At 48.6% G+C, this 20,191-nt stretch overlaps 10 protein-coding genes across 10 annotated transcripts; 6 read left to right on the top strand and 4 right to left on the bottom strand.

The window, feature by feature from the left end:
• Window positions 1-271: 271 nt before the first annotated feature.
• Window positions 272-3,148, top strand: BZA70DRAFT_278343 (uncharacterized protein). The gene is made up of 3 exons (XM_064912585.1): window positions 272-1,228; window positions 1,289-1,525; window positions 1,584-3,148. The coding sequence occupies exons 1-3, from the start codon at window positions 416-418 to the stop codon at window positions 2,829-2,831; spliced, it is 2,298 nt and encodes a 765-aa protein (XP_064768567.1). The 5' UTR covers window positions 272-415; the 3' UTR covers window positions 2,832-3,148.
• A 128-nt stretch (window positions 3,149-3,276) lies between these two features.
• BZA70DRAFT_278342 (uncharacterized protein) lies at window positions 3,277-6,109 on the top strand. The gene is made up of 3 exons (XM_064912584.1): window positions 3,277-3,882; window positions 3,959-4,558; window positions 4,619-6,109. Exons 1-3 carry the CDS (start codon window positions 3,726-3,728, stop codon window positions 5,764-5,766), a joined length of 1,905 nt encoding a protein of 634 aa, XP_064768566.1. The 5' UTR covers window positions 3,277-3,725; the 3' UTR covers window positions 5,767-6,109.
• Window positions 6,110-6,319: 210 nt separating this feature from the next.
• Window positions 6,320-7,084, bottom strand: BZA70DRAFT_238003 (uncharacterized protein; the record flags this gene model as incomplete). The annotated part of the gene is made up of 1 exon (XM_064910428.1): window positions 6,320-7,084. One exon carries the CDS (start codon window positions 7,082-7,084, stop codon window positions 6,320-6,322), a length of 765 nt encoding a protein of 254 aa, XP_064768565.1.
• A 1,263-nt stretch (window positions 7,085-8,347) lies between these two features.
• On the top strand, window positions 8,348-9,456 carry BZA70DRAFT_289452 (uncharacterized protein; the record flags this gene model as incomplete). The annotated part of the gene is made up of 2 exons (XM_064914116.1): window positions 8,348-9,292; window positions 9,355-9,456. 2 exons carry the CDS (start codon window positions 8,348-8,350, stop codon window positions 9,454-9,456), a joined length of 1,047 nt encoding a protein of 348 aa, XP_064768564.1.
• A 65-nt stretch (window positions 9,457-9,521) lies between these two features.
• On the bottom strand, window positions 9,522-10,060 carry BZA70DRAFT_278337 (uncharacterized protein). Its single transcript, XM_064912583.1, has 2 exons — window positions 9,686-10,060; window positions 9,522-9,605 (listed from the first exon to the last, which is right to left on the bottom strand). Exons 1-2 carry the CDS (start codon window positions 10,007-10,009, stop codon window positions 9,543-9,545), a joined length of 387 nt encoding a protein of 128 aa, XP_064768563.1. The 5' UTR covers window positions 10,010-10,060; the 3' UTR covers window positions 9,522-9,542.
• A 117-nt stretch (window positions 10,061-10,177) lies between these two features.
• On the top strand, window positions 10,178-12,532 carry BZA70DRAFT_161928 (uncharacterized protein). Its single transcript, XM_064909791.1, has one exon. The coding sequence runs from the start codon at window positions 10,348-10,350 to the stop codon at window positions 12,490-12,492; it is 2,145 nt and encodes a 714-aa protein (XP_064768562.1). The 5' UTR covers window positions 10,178-10,347; the 3' UTR covers window positions 12,493-12,532.
• A 376-nt stretch (window positions 12,533-12,908) lies between these two features.
• Window positions 12,909-15,273, bottom strand: BZA70DRAFT_161926 (uncharacterized protein). The gene is made up of 2 exons (XM_064909790.1): window positions 14,831-15,273; window positions 12,909-14,764 (listed from the first exon to the last, which is right to left on the bottom strand). The coding sequence occupies exons 1-2, from the start codon at window positions 15,182-15,184 to the stop codon at window positions 13,001-13,003; spliced, it is 2,118 nt and encodes a 705-aa protein (XP_064768561.1). The 5' UTR covers window positions 15,185-15,273; the 3' UTR covers window positions 12,909-13,000.
• A 178-nt stretch (window positions 15,274-15,451) lies between these two features.
• Window positions 15,452-16,511, top strand: BZA70DRAFT_299276 (putative methyltransferase-domain-containing protein; the record flags this gene model as incomplete). Its single annotated transcript, XM_064914656.1, has 3 exons — window positions 15,452-15,628; window positions 15,710-15,768; window positions 15,842-16,511. 3 exons carry the CDS (start codon window positions 15,452-15,454, stop codon window positions 16,509-16,511), a joined length of 906 nt encoding a protein of 301 aa, XP_064768560.1.
• BZA70DRAFT_161918 (uncharacterized protein) lies at window positions 16,495-18,074 on the bottom strand. Its single transcript, XM_064909789.1, has one exon. It carries the CDS (start codon window positions 18,015-18,017, stop codon window positions 16,659-16,661), a length of 1,359 nt encoding a protein of 452 aa, XP_064768559.1. The 5' UTR covers window positions 18,018-18,074; the 3' UTR covers window positions 16,495-16,658.
• A 331-nt stretch (window positions 18,075-18,405) lies between these two features.
• On the top strand, window positions 18,406-19,358 carry BZA70DRAFT_289446 (ATP synthase subunit H-domain-containing protein; the record flags this gene model as incomplete). Its single annotated transcript, XM_064914115.1, has 5 exons — window positions 18,406-18,416; window positions 18,909-18,992; window positions 19,054-19,101; window positions 19,174-19,193; window positions 19,270-19,358. The coding sequence occupies 5 exons, from the start codon at window positions 18,406-18,408 to the stop codon at window positions 19,356-19,358; spliced, it is 252 nt and encodes an 83-aa protein (XP_064768558.1).
• Between the last annotated feature and the right edge of the window lie 833 nt (window positions 19,359-20,191).

Below are 20,191 nucleotides of genomic sequence, written 5' to 3'. Positions count from 1 at the left end.
TGGTTTACTTTGACTCGATTAAGCTCCGAGTTGATTCAATATGAATTTTGATATGCTCGTCTGCATATAAGTCTATCAGATTCAGTATAAGCTGCGCAAAAAAACGAATCCAATAATACCCATTTTGGCTATGAAAGAAGCATGTTGGGCACACGATTTTGCGCCCTGAAGAAAAAATAAGTGGACTTTCGAGATCAGGCCGGATCGCAACTGACTCAAAAGCCCTCTTCGCTTCCTCGTCCTCCTTCTCCTCCTTCTCTTTCTCCAGCATATCGCTTTCTTCTTCACTGCAACAACGTTTCCTCATTGTTTCGGTGACTTTCAGCTTCCTTCACAAATCTTTCCCAGCTTCTATTTGTCTCTTCACACAAGCAAATACTTTTCCTCCGCTCTACTATCGTACAACAATCTCACGATGATTGTCTCTCTTGTCTACGCGCTCGCCATGGTCAAGGCAGTCGCAGAGTTTGCAGGTCACGCCCGCCGCGCTCAGGGCAGTAGCACTGAAGACGCAGAGTTCTCTGCGCGCAACTCTGCTTCGGCCGGCGAACGCTATACCAAGAGCCCCAGCTACGATACTGTCGAGCCCACGAACGGCACCCGTCCGGCTTTTACCTCCAAGCAGTTGGACTTGCCCTCAGCTTCTAACGAGAAGCACAGTGGTTTTTCCCTGGCCCAGCCGCCCTCCAAGATCGAGATCCAGGGACATCACTACCTCGTTCTCACCGAGCCCGTCAACACGGATCACGGTATACCTTCTGGTACGGCAGTCGCAACGTCGGCGACGGCGGAGAAGACTACCGGACGCTTTCAGTACAGCGTCCACTCCCGCTTCACCTACCAAGAGTTTACCCTCCAGCGACAGCGCTCTTGTCGCAGCTCCGTCTACGGTACCGAACAGCAGCATCCTGCTTTCACAGCGACGACTGTCAGGTTTCCACTGACGACCGATCACAAAGCTCCACTCCTGCTCGAGTGGAAGCCCGAGGAGACAGATCAGTCGTCTTCGCTCCAGGATGCTACTTGTGCCGACTCTCAGATCGAGCAGCAGGAATCCGCTTCTGCGTCGCGTTTGGATTATCTCGTGCATATCAGCGATGTTCAAGCGGTTCATCGTCACGACCAAACGCGACTGTGGTCACAAATGGCGGTATCGGCGTACCTCCACGCACCGGACTTTTTGTCTGAGCCTACGGTTGTGGCTAACGAGCTTCCCGCTCTTCTCACGGCAAGTTATCCCGCTACTTTTAAAGCAGTATTCCTGCATTTCTTACTAACTCTCGTGCAGACATCGATCGAACGGGAGCCGCATGCAGAGGACGAGACTTTGTCTCGCGCATCGCCGGCCCCGACGTATCTCGTCAGCCTCAACGGCCTTTCGAAATGCCCCAGGCTCTGCACCGACCAGTGCAGACTTTTCTCTCAGCTTTTAGCTTCTGTGCTCTGTTATCCTTCGGACTTACCTTGCGATCCCGTCGAACAGACCTGCGATTTGTCATCTACAGAGATGCCGCCCTACTGCACGGTAAGTCTTGTTCACGTCTTTTGGGTTGATGTATGAGCTAATGTGATCTGGTATCTAGGACTTGATCAAGTATCAGCCGCCTCTGGACTTTTCGTCCATTGGTCTGTGTGCCGATGATTCACCTTTGTACACCATCGTCTTTGTGCTTTCTCCGATGAGAGTATACGACATCCAGGTAGCCCCCTATTGGAATATGTGTGGCGATGATGGCTTTCATTCCATTGCAAGCCGTATTTATCGACCTACGTTTGGCGGTGATGGGGCCAATTCCAGCGCCAAACTAGTAGGTCGGCCGATAGGCAAGCGCGTTGCTCACCCTGTTATCGGGATCAGCAACGTCTTGTACTTTGTAGCGGCTATGAAGGATGTTGTTATTCCTCTCACCTGGGGAAGCATTCTGCTTTGCGTGTACGAAGGCGTTTCTTTGGTCATGCAGACTGATGACGGAAGCTCAGATGTCGCTGTACTGGCTCACAGTCTGCAGCAGCTGGGGTATCATCTCTCCTACATCGTGATTGCTATCAGTTTGGCTGCCTCGCCAGCCAAACGCCGCCAGAGAACATCAGTGCAGAGGTTAACCCTCGCCGCACTGATCTCTCTGTGTGCCTCGCATCGCGTTGTAAGAATCGCAGGTCTTATCGAATACAAAGCGCCCTTGCTCATCTGTGCTGCTCCGGCAGAAGCTTCATCGCTCTCTGTCGTGAGTTCTGCACCTCTAGCAGCGCTTGTTCGACAGGATCCGCAGACGTCTCGTTCGTCTCGAGGGCTACAGACATCAGTCAAGGTCGCGGTTTTGCTTGTTCTGCTTGGCGTAAGTAGGAACATGGACGCGACGGACCTGATGAGAAATGCAACGCTTTCGTTCGGCACCGTTGATGGCGTTCTGAATCTCCCGGTATGGAGCTCTTCCCTCCGAATCAGATACGTCTTTGTCCAGCAAGAGGCCAAGAAGATTGGCTGTGAATCTGCTCCTCGTTTCGAGGAGCTGCCTGCTGCGACAGATGACGTATCTGCGATGGACTGGTCGCTCTTGGACGGGGATTCAGCGACGTACGACACAAACATGGATGTTTGTCCTGCGGTCAGCAGCGAATACAAGACATGGACAGACACTACGTTTGGTGATTCGGCGATGATCGATGCTGATCTGGAGAGTTGGTCGACGTTCGAGGACGAGAGCTGGTCGACGGTCGAGTACGAGAGCTTCGGTGATGCGGTCATGACCGATGCTCCGTATTACGACGATGGCGTCTGTGAGAACGCGAAGGGGGTTGAGTTTGCGTCCTGTTCTTGGTCTGTGGTTTAGGCGATTCGATTCGGGCTGTTGATATCCTTGCTGAGTCTTCTGTTTGGGTTATTCTTTGATATCCACATCCACCGTGCTGCATTTTTATTACTGTTGGAGTTTTTTCTTGATTCCCTATATTGTTTCTGCTGATATCCCATGGTGTTTCTGGTTTTTTTTTACTTTTTTTGTTTCTGTATTCTTAGTGTCTCAAGCTTGTTGTAAAGCTGTGTTTTGTGTCAGACTCCGGTTGGCGAGTTCTTTTTCTTTTTCTTGTTATATTTCGTTTCAAGTTCTTTCATACTGGTATTATAGGTATGCAATAAAAGACAGTGTATAAGTTTATGAAACAGTAAACGTAGATGTCTCATAATAAATAGCAATGGCCAGATCGGTTATCGTCGCTATCGGGCTATCAGATTGTAAGGTTCTGCTATTGGGAGTTTAAGATCGTGCATCCCCCGCAGCTCTCTCCACAATCAACTGTCCCATGGCTCAGCCAGCTCCGATTGGGGATGGAATTAAATACATGCAAGCATATGAGCCTCTGGACTACAAAGTGGCAAGTGCACGATAACCGTCATCTTTTGCTTCATAAGCTTAACGGTAGAGGCACGCGAGCAAGCGTGAGCCTGCAGCAGACACACTCTTGGATCCACTACCATGAAACTGGATAGCACCTAGCCGTTGACTCACTGCAGCGTACGCAGTAAGCATTAGGCCTGTAGCAGACTCTCTTTTGGATCCGCCAACACAAAGTTGGATAGCGCCTAGCCGTTTGTTCACCGCAGCGATACGCAGCAAGCTAGTGCTAGTCTAAAGCTGCTTAGTTCCATATTCGATTATATATCTACCGGTTTGTCCGCTCTGTCCTCGTACAGATAGCGCACAAACTTCACTGCATTTGCTGAGCATATGGCTTCCAAAAAAAAAGGCACTACGCCTGCTGTGACTGGGACTTTCAGATCGACACGCACTACGCCAGCTGCGAATAAGGCAACTGAAGCCAAAGACGCTACGCCTGCCGCGGATAAGAAATCAGCAAAACGCAGACTTATCGTCCTCTGTGATGGTAACTGTTCCGTGCGTTCACGCTCATATCTATTTCTTCACAATCCACTAACGTGACTTCTTCATTTGTTTTCCAGGCACTTGGCAGAACTCATATCGTGATGGAGGCAAGAGCCCCACTAATGTGACACGACTTGCTCGTGCGATCAAGCCAGTCGCTGATGATGGGACCCCTCAAATTTGTTTGTATATGCCTGGAATCGGCGCAACTGCAACGGTCGCCATTTTGAAAGATATAGAAGGAGCCTGTGGCGCTGGATTTGCCGACTTGATGCACCAGGCGTATGGCTTCCTTGCTTATAACTATCAGGAAGGAGATTCTATTTACTTGTTTGGTTTTTCGCGGGGAGCGTACTTGGTGCGGGCGGTTTGTGGCTTGATTACTGAGTGCGGACTATTGACAAAAGAGGGGATGTCGCGCTTTGTGGAGCTATTATATTGCTATCAAGAACGCATTCTCGATAGTAACAATGACAGCTACACAGAAACAAAATTACTTAGACTGGTCAAGGAGTTGTGCAGAAATGGAATACTGACAATGAGTTCTAAAGTTAGTCCCGATAAAATTATACTGGGAAGTGGTCTTGAAGTTGAAGCAATTGGGTGCTTCGATACCGTCGGAGCTCTCGACATATTTTCCAATAGCTACTCCTTTCTGAACGTTACCTATAACTCTAGTATGTATTGCTCTTTATTCCAGAACAAGTCTTCACAGAACAAACCTAACAAATCACCAGAGGTCAAACGCGCCTACCATGCATTAGCCCTAGACGAGGATCGCAAGCTATTTCGCCCTACATTGTGGTTTTTTGATAAAAAAAATATGTCGCTTTCTCATTTTAAGCAAGTCTGGTTTACTGGAGTGCATTCCAATATTGGCGGTGGATCTTCTGATGCAATTTTGAGAGACACCAACTATCTGGAAAACTCCTCTTCTGACGCTATCAGTCTCAACGTTTTAAGCGATGGTCCTCTCATTTGGATGGTCGATCAAGTTAAAGATCTTTTGGAATTTGATTACACCTATCTGCAAACTACGATTATTGCTGGCAAGACAAAAACCGATGGGTCTGGTAAGTTGGTGAGGATCATGGCCAGCACTGTGAGCGAAAGTACCAGCGACAGTACCAGCGACAGTACCAGCGAAAGTAGCCTCTATGGCAATCGAGATGGCTATCGGACGAAAGAGTTTAACAAATTTATTGCGAATGAACTAAAAGGCCTTATTACAAGCGAGAACGAGCCTCGTAATGCCGTAGGGGAAATTGACAATCGTGGACCCTATAAATCCAAATTGCGTACTCGGGGACCTACAGCACCGAAGCTGGGGTCTGATGCGAGCGATGCATGGTACAGAGGACCTCTATTCAACAACTACGCCGGTTTCGTATCGAGATGGATATACGCACGCGAGTCGCGCACGGTCAAAGGGTGTCAGCGTTCAGATGGAGAAAAGCCTACGAATGAGCTTCTTCATGAGTCTGTTTTCAGGCGTGGTAAAATAGTGGAAACAAAGACAGGCAAGAGGTGGTGGCGGGCCGAGCACGTGGAGCCTCTCAAGGATGTGTATTGGGACATTGGGCTTCACGGTACAGTCAAGAAAGACCAAGAAAGCAACGAGAAGAAAATAGCGGTTGAGATGTATTCGGGATTCGAATCCGAATTTTGGGATAGACAGCAACAATTAGAAGCCAAACTCGAGAAGCGCAGACAGGACAGACAGGACAACATCAAGAAGCACAGACACGCGTCAGCCCAGGGGACAAGGACGGCAAGCAAAATTGAAAAAAAGAAGTCGAAGCAGAGTCCGATGAACAGCGCAAAGAAGAGTCCTCAGAAGTCTCCCTCAAAAAAGAATAAAACCAAATCTGCTCCGCAATCATAGGAGTTGCAGTGGCTTCTCTTATTATTGACACATCACTTCAGTATTTGAATATAGAAATTGATTGAGGTTTCACGCTCCACAAATAGCCGATAATAGGGATATATTAAACGAGGAAAACAGAAAATAGAATACAGCCAACCCAGGAGCCCAAAACGCCAGACGTAAACCTTTCAGTGTAAGGGGGAGCGCACAAGACCCACGATCTTCCACTAGCCAGCGGTGTCTACAGGCTTGAAACTGCGACAAGAGCTGCGGGCAGCGCGGTTGCCGGATCACTAGATTGGAGTTGCTCCGACCCAGACTTTTTAGTATCATAAATCTGCTCCGCCAGCATAAGTGTTCCAGCGCCTTCTCTTCTCTACAGCGTATTATTTTTAAAATTTTAATATTGAGAATAAATTGAGGCTGCGTGCTATACAAACATTGATAATAAAAATACATTTGAAGGTAAACAGAAAACAAAATCAAGCCAGTCCAAAAGCCCAAAACAAACGCCAGACATAAACCTTCCAGTATAAGTACAAGGAAAGCGCATAAGACATATGATCTTCCTCTAATCAGCGATGACCACGGGCTCAGAAACTGAGCTAGGATCTGCAGGCGGCGCAGTAGCCGGATCAGTGGACGGGGGTTGCTCCGACCCTGCCCTCTCAGTATCTTCTGCCGATGCAGCGTTCTCCGCTTCCTTCGACTCACTCTTCATAGCATTGTCCACATAATCCTTTCCGACCGGTATCCGGCTGGTGAGAGCCGTGTGGATTCTCGCTGGGTTTTTGCGCTCCTCGGCGTTGAACTTGTTCTTGATCTGTCGCCTGCTCCGACCTGGAAACATCTGCACAATCAGACCAAAGTCGGTGCCCCACATCGACAGTGAATTGTAGAACTTGACGGTTTCGGCAGCACTCCAGCGCTCTACGCGCTCGCGGCGAGACCAAGACGCCGAGTTGACGACCCTCTTGAGATCACTGTCGACTTCTCGTTCTTCGGTCGTACGCTCGGCGTCAGCAATCGCGTGTCTGTCCACGAGTAGCGAGTCTTGGTCAACTTCGATCTTGCCGTTCACAACCCTGAGCGCTGCTACTCCATTTGCACGTCCCGCAGCCGAGTTGTTTCCAAGACCCTTATCAACCAGCTCTGCGGCTCGTTTCCGTCGCTCGGCCTCTTGCTCGTTCTCCAGCTTTATTCGCTTCTCTCTGTCCTCGGGATTTTCGTACAGCGCTCGCCGCTTCTGATCTTTGGCTTCTTGCTTGATTTGCTTGAGCTTGTCGTAGTTGTCGGTCTTGCGGCCGATGTGGATATCGCGGCATAGCTCTGCCATCGTCATCTTCTCAACGTCAATCTCGCGCTCCTCGGAATCAACCGGCGAAAGAGAGCGTTCACGCCGTCCACGGTGCGGGATCAGAGGAAACTGTAGAGCTGGGCCAGCAACACTCGATGTGACTGAGCCTTCCCGGGTCGAATCCACTGTAGACTCGCGCACCTCTCTGTGTACGGTTTCCGTACTGGGTGCTTCTGTAGCTGCAGTAGTTGGAGGAGGCGTCGGCACAGCTGGGGTACTTGTAGACTGCGACTGTCGACGCGTGGGGATTGGAATTGATAAGGGAGCGGGCTTCGGGGCAGCAAACGGAATCGGGTTTGCCCTTATCGTCCGCCGACGGGTCTTATTTGGCGTTGGCTTCGCGGGTTCCTCTGCTGCCTCCGTTGTGCTCGCTTCTGCAGGCTCTTCAGATGCAGAAGCAGGTTCAGGTACATCAGACGTGGTCTCAGTGGAAGCAGGAGCATCTGTTGTAGGTGCAGATACATCGGCTGTCGCCTCGGTGGAAGCGGAGGCATTATCAACCGTTGTTGATGGAGCGGCAGCAGTCTGCTCATTGCTGTTCTGCTGCTCAACGGCAGGAGGCTCTTCCTCCTCTATTTGCCGCCTTCGCCTCGGAATAGGAATAGGAACACGTATAGCGCGCGGTGCAGGACCTCGAGGCATGGCTGAAGACTGTGAATGTGGAGGCTGGCTGGTGGGCGAGACGGATGGGAGCAAAGGAAGAGGAAAGTCAGTGATGAGCCAAACCGAAAATCTTAAAGTTTGGAGACGCGCCACAGTGAGCGGGAAGAGACGAATTTATCGTTGAAGCTCTACAACTTCGTTATTATTCTGAGAGAAGGTCACAGGATTGAAACTAAGAATGCTACGTTCTTTTGGAGGGTCATCGGCACTTGCGAGAGCAGTGGCCAGGGGCAGTAGTAATTGCCGTCGGAGTAGCGGCGGTGGATTATTTCCTCTGCGTCGAACAGGTATTACTACTCCATCTGCAGGATTCGTTCGCTCTCTAGATTCGCAGCCTTTGGCAGTTCGCTATTTTCATCAATCGCCGAGCCTAAGAGTTGATCTCGATGACAGTGACTATATCCGCATGTCGCGTAAACAATTTCTGGGTATGTGACGCCTCGAATCACTAAAGACTTTCTATCTCGATAGTGCATCGACTAAATATCATTACTACTTTCAGGCTACAAGATCGGCTCCGCGGCCTTGATAGGACTCGTTTCAGCTATCCTTATTGGAGTTTGGATACCTCAACTGATTATGACCGTTGAAGGCGACGCGATCGACTCTCCGCCAAAGTCGTTCACAAAGCCTTGCAGACAGGACTATCGATTGCTGATGTACTCAGAAGCAAACTCAACGCCACCTGAACGTTTGCTCAAATTTGCAAAGCAGCTCATTGTGAAGATTCTAAAGGAGGAGGAAGCGCTGAAGGATGTTCCGCTTACCGAGGACAACATCTTGGACTTTTCTCTGCCAGATTTTTCGGACAAGGACGAGCGCTACAAGTCCTGCCTGGCATTCATCTACACAAAATGCGGTGATTATCTTTTTGCTCTGGGTGAGTTTGATTCGGCACAAAACGCGTACAACAAGGCTCTCAAATGTTCAAGTCTGCTGGACAAGCATACTGCCGCCGCGTGCAGAGGTCTCAGTGCTTTGATATGGAGCAGAGCTGATGATTCTGCGAGCCTCGGTAGTGCAATCAAGTATTTGGAGACCGCTGTGGTAGCAGCCGGAAGCCCTGATTTCTTGCAAAAGCACGCAGACGAGCTGAGTTCGCTCGATGTTGCAGCCAGTCTGGCGAATGAATTGCTTTCCGGCAGCGATTCTGACAGGATCCCAAATCAAGAGTTTCTGAGCGCCGAGATTGAGTTGGGAGCGCTGTATGCGAAGATTGGCGAGAGAGAGAAAGGGCTGTCGACGCTACTGAAGGCGCTCAAAGCTCTTTATGCCACCGAGCAGGCCAGCGTAGAAGGAGTTCCGGCGCGCGACAAAGTGGATATGTTGTTCCGAGCCAACACAGCAGACGAAACGAAGGCCAAGTTTTACATAGCGGAATTGCTGCTTAAGTTTGGATTGGAGGACGAAGCTTACGATTGGGCAAAGATGGCGTATGAGATCGCGCTAGGAACGTACGAATTCCACGTCGAGAGCGCCCAAATTGCGCGGACATCACTGGAAATCATGGCTCGGATTGAAAAGGTATGTTATTTTGTGATTACTAAAAAGTGACGCACATGCTAACATGCATCTGAATTTTATAGATGAAGGGCGAGCTCGAACTGGCCGAGAAGCATGAGAAGATTGCACGGAGAATCTACGTGCCAGTAGTGCAAGAGAAGTTCTGCTATGGATGGCGGTTGTGATTTGAGGGTGTGAAACTTTTCGATGTATAAAACCTATTTAGACACTATGTACATAATAACAGAAAAAACTTGTCGATAATAATAGATCACCAGTTTGCCCGCCGAACACCAGGGATTTCGCCTCTCTTGGCCATCTCCTTGAACACAAACTGCGTAAAGAATGAGACGTTAGCATCACGTATAAAAAGCGTATAGAGACAAATGAGTGTAGCAGACATAAAAGACTTACTCTGCACATCTTAAATTTGCTCAGAATCGAGCGACCCTTTCCGGTCATCACACAACGGTTCTTGACCATGGTCATTCTTGTATTTGAAGGCATCCCAGAAAGCTTCATCTGCGCCTGGACGCGGGCCGCCATCGGCAAGGTAGTGTTATAAGTAATGTACTTGAGCGCTCGTCGCTCGGGCTCTGCCTGGGCGGCAGAGTAGCGCTTGTAGTTGTCGCGAATTGTCCACGTCCGCTGTCTTCCAGCGGGAGTAGGCAGCCCAAAGAGGCCATCAACAATGGAAGGGATGTTGAATTTGAGCCCGCGCGCGCTGAATTTTCCCATTGTGCCGAGGAGCTGTGAGTGTGTGAGGAAACGGTCTCCGGTAATTTGGCCGTGAAGCAGTTTTCGATGGACGAGTGAAATTATCGTTACACGTCAACGCCATAGTGGCGGTGTTTTTGGCACAGGGTGCGTGGCGGTGCAGATGGGCATGTGCTGCGTTGCGGCCACCGCGCAAACAAAGCTCTTCTTTGTCTTCTTCATATCCAAAACAAAACACAAAGTACATAATTCAGCAATGCTCGTCGCATTACACTCCTTTACGCGGCGATCAGTGGACGAAATCGATCTTGAGAAGGGAGATCGCATAGAGGTCATCGAGACCGACGAAGGCTTCAACGATGGGTGGTACATGGTATGTTTATATTTCGTCTCGTCACCTCCGTGTCGCATCCGTTTTCTCTCCTTCCTCCAACCTTTTGCTAACAGCCGTCCTATTCCAGGGCCGAAACCTCTCTACGAACCTCACTGGACTTTTTCCGTATGTTTATACTGCAGAGGCTCCCGATGAATCGCCCCGGCACGCCTCTGTATATGAGGCTATCAACCAGGTCGAAGACGCGCTCTCCGACATGAGCACGCCTACACCCGCCACCGTCCTCGAGTGGTCGCCGAACGACGTGCAGGCATATTTTATGTCCCTCGGATTTGAGCCAGAAGTCTGCTCTAAGTTTGTTGAGCACAAGATCACCGGCACTATCCTTCTCGAATTAGAACTTCCTCTATTAAAGGAGCTCGATATCCCAAGTTTCGGCACACGTTTCGAACTCGACAAGCTCATCAAGTCGCTCCGTACTGCGGCCCAGACCCCAAAGCAACAGTCTTCTCATCCACAGCCGCCGGTCCAAAAGCAGCCGACGACCCCTCAGCAGCCGTACAACAAGCATACTTCGGTCGTGCAACCTCTAGAGACAGAGTACCGGTCGCGCGCGCTCCCTCGCGACTCGGTCGCCCATTACCGTCAGCGCTCGCAGTCTCTAGACGACCGCGACTCCCGCCACCGGTCTGGAATGCCGTCGTTTGACAAAAACTGGCAGCTTCCTAGCTCGCCTATGGCTCAGTCGCCTGCACAGTCCCCTATACAGTCACCCGCGCAGTCGCCACCGCAGCAAGTCACTCCTCTCGTTCCCACTCAGCGAACATTTGCTCCCTACGGCAACGGCAGTCACCACGACAGTGCCAGCGCTGCTATTGATGAGACTCTTGACAAGATTGTCAATTCTCCCGCCACTGGGACCTTTTCGTCGCCTCAACCTGAGCGGAGTATGCAGCCTGACTTGAGCAGGTCCTCTGAGAGCCCAGAATCAAAAGTTCGGAATTCATACCTCGAGGAGTCTCGCCAGCGCGCGCTCTATCAGCAGCAACTCCACTCCCCTCAATTATACGAGCAGGATGTTGAGCCGATGGGAGACCCACATACTGATTCGCCCGTAGCAGGCAGCAGTAGCCCAGCGACGCCTTATTCACAGTCCAACTCTAGTTCTATGCCGCCACCTCTGCCCACGAATTCATCGTCAACAACGGTGCATTCTTCTGCAACAAACAGTATCCCTCAGACTCCAGAGCTTCCTTCCATGCCCTACGATGGCAACCTGGACTCTGCTGCTTTGAAGGCTCGCACGAATACAGGTGGCAATGCGGGTCTTGGTCTGTCATATGCAAACTTGACCTCCTCGCCCCGTCCAGGGGTTGGCAACCGCGTTATCTCGGCTCCCATGTCGCCGTCAGAAAAGGCAGAGCATACTCTACGCTCAGCTTCGGCGAACGCCGCGAAGCCGAAGAAGCTCACTAAACAGCAAACTTCTGCCTTTGTCGAGGGCCGTATGGCTGTCACTCCAAGCTCCGCGGCTGCTACTGCCGAGTTTTCTGGCTGGATGTCGAAACGGGGTGGCAGCGGTGTTGGCGTGTGGAAGAACCGGTTTTTCACTCTTCATGGCACCAGATTATCGTACTTTGCCACCAACGACGACCAAAAGGAGCGCGGATTGATCGATATCACTGCTCATAAGGTCGTACCCGTCAAGGCGAACGAAGACAGACTCGTGTCTTTATACGCGGCATCTACTGGCGCTGGAAGGTATTGTTTTAAGCTTGTCCCACCTGCGCCGGGTGCGCGCAAGGGCGTGACTTTCACTGCCCCAAAAACGCATTATTTTGCTGTTGATTCGCGGGAAGACATGCGTCTGTGGATGAATGCACTGATGCGAGCTACTATCGACCGGGATGATACAGTGCCTGTTATTTCGTCGTGTACGACGCCAACCGTCTCGCTCGCGAAAGCACGGGAGATGAGTTTGCTGGCGATGGAGGCACGCGCCGAGGAGCTTAGGATGGAGCTGCCGAGCACAAGGACTAGCAGCGAGAGTCCCGCGTCGTCCAACGTGTCGACACCGGAGCTTTCGATGAGTGAGCCACGAAGTGAAGGGGAATCGAATGGCAATAATAGCAATATTGAGGGATTCAAAGATCTAGCGATCGCCAACTAGGCCTCACCTGAGACTTGTCAGTAGTCTGTCACGACTCAGTGTTTTCATTCTTTAAAAATCGAGAATCTTTGTGTTATGGTGCTAATTTTGAAGGAGTTTTATGTCTGCTTTTGTCTTTTTTGTATCGTTCATGAAATAGTTGAAAGTTACAATACCATCTAATGACAAAATCACTCGTTCTGTTTTGTTAGTGTCTCTCTCGTACGACCATTTGCAGTAAAAAGTAGTCTCGACTTTGGTTCGGCTGTTTGTAAGCCTTACACTAGTAGAGAGCTTGCAAGAGTAGTACGGATTACCGATTATACTAATGGATATCACCACCATCCTATCGGTTGGTACGATGATGCGACAAGTCTCGTCTTTTGTTCTTCGTTGGTCGGAACAAAACTGCGATAAAATTCATGAAATTACTGGGTTTTTTTCGGTGTTTCCACTGAAAAGGAATTTCAAAAAAACCTATCAATCTAGCATAGATAAGAGAATTCTCCGTATGATTATTAGAGAATATCTACTTCTTTACCTCCTCCGTCGCTGAAGAATCCAAGTTTTCCGACGAATTTTCCGACGCTCTTTCCGACGAACTTTCCGACGAATTTTCCGACAGATTTTCCGATTCGCTATATTCGGTCCTGGTCTCCTGAAGGATGGCCGTATCGATATCGCCCAGCTCTTCATTTACCTCCTCCGTCGCTGCAGAATCCGAACTTTCCGACGAATTTTCCGACGAATTTTTCGATTCGCTTACCTTGGCCCTGATATCCTGAAGGACGACCGAATCGATATCGCCCAACTCTTTGAAATCAAGGGTAGCTCCTACTTGTATGGGATCTCTTCTCTGGTACGCACGCAGATAAATCTCAGTGCGTTCGTACATTCTAAGATTATCTTCAGGCCAGAGCATCCTCGCGCGTTCGAGCTGCTTTTCCGCAAATTCCAGGTCGTGAGTGGCATATGAGGCGATCACAAGGTGACGCAGAGACAGATTCCAGGCGGTATCCAGAAACACTTCGTGTTTCGAATGGAATTCGAAAAGTTTTTCCCAAATCTCGCGAATTTTCTCTCTATCTCCGACTACAGTGTACCGCTTCAGTAAGAGACGATACGACACTGCTGTTGTCGGCCATCCAAGACTCTTGGTCACCTCGTAGAAGGAATCAAAGAGTTCAACGTCATTCCATACAACGAGGAACAGGTTGAGGATCGTGTGAGGAACCTTTACAAGAGGGAGTCTTGCAGTTATACTCCCCAAGTATCTGGGCATAACGCTAAGAGCCTTTTCGGACATTGTCGGATATCTAGCAAAAAACATTACGAAGAACTGATATAGCACTCCGTTTGCATCCGTCGTGCGCCAGAGTTCGCGCGCATCCAGATATTCTTTCATATAGTCAAATATCTGGTTTTCATCAATACCCTCTTTGAAAGCGTGATTGATATACGCCTCCATCGCACCAACTCGTAATTTTGATTTGTTTTCTATAGCGTATCTCAAATACTTCGTGGCAAGCTCATAATCTTTCGAATTCCAAACGAAATATGACCAAACCGAGGTCTCGTACAGAGCCGTGAGAACTCCGAGCTCTTTCTGTTCCAAATAATACTTCTCGGCGCGTTGCGTTTCTCCCAATAAGGTGAGAGCATAGATGTAACTTGCCACAGCAACCGCTTTTTGGTTTTTGCATTCCGATATGTTTTCTGCCAAAGCGTCGACTAGCCTTAGTTTAGTTCTGCGCACAAATTCTGCAGCGGCGACGATAGTTCCACCTTCCCACTGCGGATTCTCTCCTTCTAGTTCCTCTCCTTCTAGTTTCTCTCCTGATAAAGGAGCAGTGACAGGTGTGTCTGCATACAGTTCCAGGAGTGCACTGTACACGTACCCATTCTTGATAAATTTTTCATTACTGTTATTGCTGACAAATTGCCAGAAAACATGTGCTTTCTCGAATTCTTGTGTCTCCTTATATGCGGAAATGATGTGCATAAACATATGTGGATTGATGCTGATTATTCCGTGCATATGATACTGAGCGATAAGATCGATATAAGGCGCGGATGATTTTGGCCGATATAAATCAGGGTCGATTCCTTGCTCGACCAGTTCCTCATCGTTCAACCTGTCTCTAAGTTCATTCCTGATTGAACTATGGAGTGCTCGAAGTAGGAGATCGATAACTGCTCTGAAGATTGGAGCTCTCATTTCTATCAAGTTCTGAAGAGTCGCGCATGCTTCATAGAGTTGCCCTTCTTTAATCTGAAGCAACATAAGCCGTTGCTTTATATGTTGACGTCAGTAATCAACAGACACTCGTGCAAAATCAAATTCGCAAAAATCTCTTACCGGAATTTTGAAATGTTCATATAAATAGCCATTATTATTCAGGCGTTCAAGAATATAGCCATAGCTCCTGTTAATCAATATTTGTTGGTCCGGGGTCCGGCGTTCGTATGGTCTAGTGGGCAGCCTATCAAAATGCGGCAACTCCAGTCCATCCTTCGTCCTCACCGGTCCAAATTGCCTCCGTTCACGCTGTTCCTGATCCATTTCATTCGGTCGATATGAAGGCTTTCTCTGACGAGGGCGGGCGGATAGTGCCATATTGCGGACAGAAGGAAGAGTCGCGACAGAAAGCCGGACACGTTGCCGCACAAATAGGCGACCAACACCCAGAGCTCTGCAGGCTATAGAAGCCATTTCAAAGACTAAGAAAAGTATCAGAAATTACAGGAACGCAATTGCCTTGAGCTCGAGATAGAAAATTATCGCGAAGAAGAGAATCATAGTAAAGCTGTGTGAGGAAAAAATTATTTTTCGTGAGCGCATCGGCTCGTGTGCGGCTCAGAAATTTTTTTGAGGTCTCCGTCCACCTGTCGTTGAACCTGATACTAGACTTGTGTGTATCAATCGGCTCTCTGCATTCAGCTGATCTGCTGCAAAGACTGATAGCTCTTGCTCTACAAAATGTCAGAAGCTACTGCGCCCACGAATGAGAATGTCGGCGGATCGCCCGCGTCAGAGCCTTCAGCGACTGGCAAGAGGAAACGCATGGACTATAGACAGTCGCAGCAAGCCCGGCGACAAGAACTGAAGAGTGTGGTTTTCGAGGGCGACGCAGAGGAGAAGATCAAACTGCCAAAGGTCTGTTTATATTGGTATTCTGGTTGATTTTGCTCAGAGTGTGGCTGTCAGTTGCTGACCTGGTAGCGGATCACGATATAGAAAAAATACTATCGGCAGCGAGCACATTCGAACCCTTTCTCAGACCATCTGCTCGAATAGTGAGTCTCAACTTCTCAGCCTATATGCTTTAGGTTGGTAGAATCAAATCTAACCTGCCTTTTGGCTTTACAGTCCCAAAAGTCCGTCGGATATGGATTGGTCGAGGCTATATCCAGCCCTGATCCCCCCACCAACATCAACAGAGGCCGCCTCTCCTCAACCCAAAGTCGAAATCGCAGACATCGGCTGTGGATTTGGCGGGTTGCTTGTTTCATTAGCTACAGAGTTCCCAGACAAATTAGTACTCGGCATGGAGATCCGCGTCCAAGTTACACAGTACGTCGAGGATCGCATTATCGCACTGCGCCAGCAGCACGCGGCATCAGAAGAGAAGCTCTACAACAACATTGCTGTTCTGCGGGCTAATGCCATGAAGTTCCTGCCAAATTTCTTTGAAAAAGGCCAGCTTTCGAAAATGTTCTTCTGCTTCCCGGATCCTCACTTCAAAGCTCGCAAGCACAAGGCCAGAATCATCACATCAACTCTTGCATCCGAATATGCCTACTTATTACGACCGGGTGGTATAGTCTATACGATCACCGACGTCAAGGATCTGCATGAGTGGATGGTAAAGCATCTCGAGGAACACCCCATGTTTAAAAGATTGTCCAAGGAATGGGAAGAAAGCGATAAATGTGTACAGATCATGCGCAAGGACACCGAAGAAGGAAAGAAAGTTGAGAGAAACCAAGGCGACAAATTCGTTGCTTGCTATGTCCGGCTAGAAAAGCCAGAGTACTAGAACTCACGGCGCCTCATACTAAATGGGTGTAAAGATATTCGCCGTACAATGCAAATGGTAATGACCGACAACTTTTGATAAAAATGAACAGCAAAACAGACAATGAGCAAAATGAAAAATATAACGCCGACCCCGTTTTCCTGATCCCTAATTCTGTAAGACAAGGTCTAGTTCATGTAACTCGATTCGCTGGAGAGTGCCAGCACTCCTCTTATACGTCTCCAGAAGTTTCATATTACAGCGCACGCGACCGCTGCCCGTAGATATCTCTTCGGCGCCTCCGAATTTGTCACTGCTCAATGCCAGTGCGAGGAGATAGTGCACGTTGAACTTGAATGCTAGTCCGGTTTTATATTTCGAGACGTTTGATCTGTAGAGTTTTTGAACCGAAATCGTTTGAGTGGACAAGTTTAAGAGCAACGAGCACGCCACAAAAAGACAGCTTTTGGTGTCGAGGGCACCGAAAATCACAGAGTAGCCGGTGTTCGTCGCACACAGACGGGAAGTTGCAAACTCTTCAAACTTGACAGCTTTAGCCGCCGCCAGGTCGTTGTTTTGGAAGTTGAAGCACCGTGAGTAAGAATCCATCACAAAGTAGTCGAGCTCAACGATTGAGATTTGGGGATCAGCCACTGAGCTGTATTGCACTTCCAGCCCGGGAGCAGGGTGCCAATACTTATTCGAGCGACCAGACTCGGTGCTTCTTGAGCTCAGGCCTCGATCGCGCGTAGTCGCTGTCTTGTAGATTACGACTCTTGAGTTCATCGAAACGGCCACAAGTCGCAGATTGTCAAAGAGATCATAGCACACTTCAGATTTGTCGCACTCGAATTCCCCGGCACCGGCACATATAACAACGCGCTCGCACGGTTCCAGACCAACTCTGAACTCCAAGAGCTCACGATCGTATTTGCTAGTGTCTGCTCCAGAAGCATGGCATTGTCCGCCGCTTTGAGAGTTTTCATCGTAGCCATACGCCGGCTGGGTCAGCTCACAGCGAAAGAGAACCTGCAAGAGCGTGCAATCCATCAAGGACCATGCAGACCAGGCACTCAATATCAACATCCCGGTCAGTTCGCTTATCTCGGGATAGTATTGCCGAGGTGCTACCTTTGGGTCGATTCTACTTCTGTCTTTGGTAAGCTCCCAAAGGAATACGCCTCCAGCATCGAATAGGTCGACGGCGATTTCGTCGGTCGAGTTGAGAGCCGATTCCACGGATACATCATACGGATCGGACTCGAACGGAAACTCGTCCGAACCTTTGAGTGCATTATTAGGTGGCTTCAGAGTGATCAGCCTGAATGGGAACGAAGCACTGCTGCCCAGAACGACATGATCCAGCAACTGTCGTTCGGAATCAATGTCGTAGAGACTGACGGCGCGAAGAGGTGGCTTCGGAGGACATATTTGCGTCCGTTTGCGATTCCTTCGCAAGACAAAGTGCCTGTCGTGTGGTCGTATGTATCTGTGATCGCACAATGAGCGGGCGAGGAGGTAGTTCATCGGTCGGCCCGGGAGACAGCGAACGAACGCGCCGTGGATGATCTGTAAACAAAGGCGCGACACGCGTGTTTTGGGTCGCGCGTAGTCTGCGTTACTAATTGTACGATACCTTAATGACTCAGCGTGCTACACAATACGCTGTGCCTGCGTATTCCCAGTCACGAAGATAAGCAGGCTGCGGCCCAATGGGCGCATCCATTCTATCGCCGGGCGCCAGGCTTGCTTTGGACCCGAGCTAGCCGTATTAAGAAACACTCTAACCCTGATTTCTGCCTCGTTGCCTGCTTCACTGTCTTTTCCTGCCCCTTCCTCTTCAATCGTGCTCTTCTTCCGCCTCTTATCCTTATCTTCCGTCTACCACTCTCAATCACCTTATCCGTTCTTCAAAATGTCTAGCGGGTATGTTTCTTGTTTGGCTTCTGATTACGATCCGATGATGCTTGAATGTCTTCCTGTCCCGAATTTCAGTGCCCGTGAACAGGGCGAGTGAGTGTATATGTGGAACGGCAACGAAAACTGCAGAGATAAGACTTTTATGTCGCGAAAACACAGCGAACAAACGACCGAGCTGCATGAATCTTTTCAGACAACTGTTCAGAACGCATGAAAGATTGGCAGATGGTTCTTTTTGATTCTATTAGCTCGCGCGTGGGTCAGAAGCAAGGAGTGAAAACTGAGTGAAGGGCGTGACAGAGGAATGGATTCAGGCGAACGACGATAACAATCAGACGCACACATCATTGCTCTACTGTCTTGCTTCTCTTTTAGTGTGGTTCCTACATAGAAACTATCACGATCTCCACAATATTTTGACTCTGAATGAATGGGATGGGAAGACAAGCAGGCTCGGCGAAGTCGATATGGATGAACAACAACTAATTTTTTCAATAGTGCTGAGGTTCTCTACGTCTTGATTGCCATTGCTGGCTTGTGTGTTGCCACTTGGTTCGTCACTCCCAAGGGTGACAACCAGACGTATGTATCCGGTTTATTCTTTTGGGTTGATGTGGTCCTCATACTGACTTTTCGGTTGCAGTGTCTGGAGGAGTAGCATTATCCTTACTCTCGTCATGTGCTACCTCATGTAAGTTTCTTGTCTGCCTTTTCGTATTACTGTATAACAATCAGAGCTGTGTTCTAACGATTTCTTTCACAGGTGGGCTCTTACTTACTTGAGTATGCTTTCTACTTTTCTTCAGTGAAGGTCGAGATTCAGAAGAGAAATCATATACTAACCACATTCTAATACTAGGCCAGCTTCACCCTCTCATCCAGCCCACTCGAAGCGACCTCCGTCCCGAGTTCGCCGAGGGCTACAGCGAGTACTACGGCATGGAGTAAATCCATCGTACTTCTATGTTGCGATTTGTTCTATGCGAGTAGTTGCTTCTGAGACGAGGAAACAGGCGGAAGTTTTGACAGATTGAAGAAAGATGAAGAATTTGAAATAGAGATCAAAAGCTCCTTTGTTGTTTAGGTTTATTTGTTCTTCTATTTCTCATAACTGCACAGGGGTTATTTTTTTGTTAAAGCATATTTAATGTCATTTTATATACAAAGAAAGAAGTGGCTATTTTATTTCTTCTTCTTCTTTTATATATTTTTATTCTTTTCATCTATCTTTTTACTTACAAAGGTCTCGTCTTGATTATTATTATTATTTTCTCTTTTTTTCCGTATTTGGGTTAGCAGGTGTGGTTGGGCTTTTTTCGAATGTTTGCGTTTCTTCTACTTTTATTTTGGGTTGGTAGAGGAAATATATATCTTTTGCTATATGCAAAACGCATTGCAAACATGGCGCAATGATATGAGATTGTATGTTGTTATAGAGGAGGCGAGGACGGATTGAATTGATAGAATTTTCTGAACAGTTGATTAGTTTGATATGATTTCTCGTAGACTGAGTAACTTATATGACGGTGACTTGGTTGTCATGTAAAAACAGTAAAGAACCCAGTTATACTCGACGCCTTGTGGAATAGAGGGCAACTACGATAGAGGACTGGACTTATGTAGTTATTGGCGATGGCCGAGGTTGAAGGCGACCTGTTATCAACATTGTTGTGATTTTGACCGTAATCCGGCAACTCAATACCATATATGTTCAAACCAGAGCATGTACGAATTTATCATATCATTCCAAAAAATCTAGCCCATCTAGCCCACTAGTCTAC

Source organism: Myxozyma melibiosi (genome assembly GCF_037950935.1).
Source record: "Myxozyma melibiosi strain Phaff 52-87 chromosome Unknown BZA70scaffold_5, whole genome shotgun sequence".
NCBI lineage: Eukaryota > Fungi > Ascomycota > Lipomycetes > Lipomycetales > Lipomycetaceae > Myxozyma > Myxozyma melibiosi.
This window is presented reverse-complemented; position numbering and strand designations above follow the sequence as displayed.

What these genes read in the sequence shown, in the direction of transcription:
- BZA70DRAFT_278343 (XM_064912585.1), top strand. Translation starts at nt 416, where the DNA reads ATGATTGTCTCTCTTGTCTACGCGCTCGCCATGGTCAAGGCAGTCGCA. An exon ending in AGCTTCCCGCTCTTCTCACG is followed by an intron (nt 1,229 to 1,288) that starts GCAAGTTATCCC and finishes ACTCTCGTGCAG; the next exon opens with ACATCGATCGAACGGGAGCC. An exon ending in AGATGCCGCCCTACTGCACG is followed by an intron (nt 1,526 to 1,583) that starts GTAAGTCTTGTT and finishes TCTGGTATCTAG; the next exon opens with GACTTGATCAAGTATCAGCC.
- BZA70DRAFT_278342 (XM_064912584.1), top strand. Translation starts at nt 3,726, where the DNA reads ATGGCTTCCAAAAAAAAAGGCACTACGCCTGCTGTGACTGGGACTTTC. An exon ending in ACTTATCGTCCTCTGTGATG is followed by an intron (nt 3,883 to 3,958) that starts GTAACTGTTCCG and finishes TTTGTTTTCCAG; the next exon opens with GCACTTGGCAGAACTCATAT. An exon ending in GAACGTTACCTATAACTCTA is followed by an intron (nt 4,559 to 4,618) that starts GTATGTATTGCT and finishes ACAAATCACCAG; the next exon opens with AGGTCAAACGCGCCTACCAT.
- BZA70DRAFT_278337 (XM_064912583.1), bottom strand. Translation starts at nt 10,009, where the DNA reads ATGGGAAAATTCAGCGCGCGCGGGCTCAAATTCAACATCCCTTCCATT. An exon ending in GCAAATTTAAGATGTGCAGA is followed by an intron (nt 9,606 to 9,685) that starts GTAAGTCTTTTA and finishes TTCTTTACGCAG; the next exon opens with TTTGTGTTCAAGGAGATGGC.
- BZA70DRAFT_161928 (XM_064909791.1), top strand. Translation starts at nt 10,348, where the DNA reads ATGGGTGGTACATGGTATGTTTATATTTCGTCTCGTCACCTCCGTGTC.
- BZA70DRAFT_161926 (XM_064909790.1), bottom strand. Translation starts at nt 15,184, where the DNA reads ATGGCTTCTATAGCCTGCAGAGCTCTGGGTGTTGGTCGCCTATTTGTG. An exon ending in ATGAACATTTCAAAATTCCG is followed by an intron (nt 14,765 to 14,830) that starts GTAAGAGATTTT and finishes CAACATATAAAG; the next exon opens with CAACGGCTTATGTTGCTTCA.
- BZA70DRAFT_161918 (XM_064909789.1), bottom strand. Translation starts at nt 18,017, where the DNA reads ATGAACTACCTCCTCGCCCGCTCATTGTGCGATCACAGATACATACGA.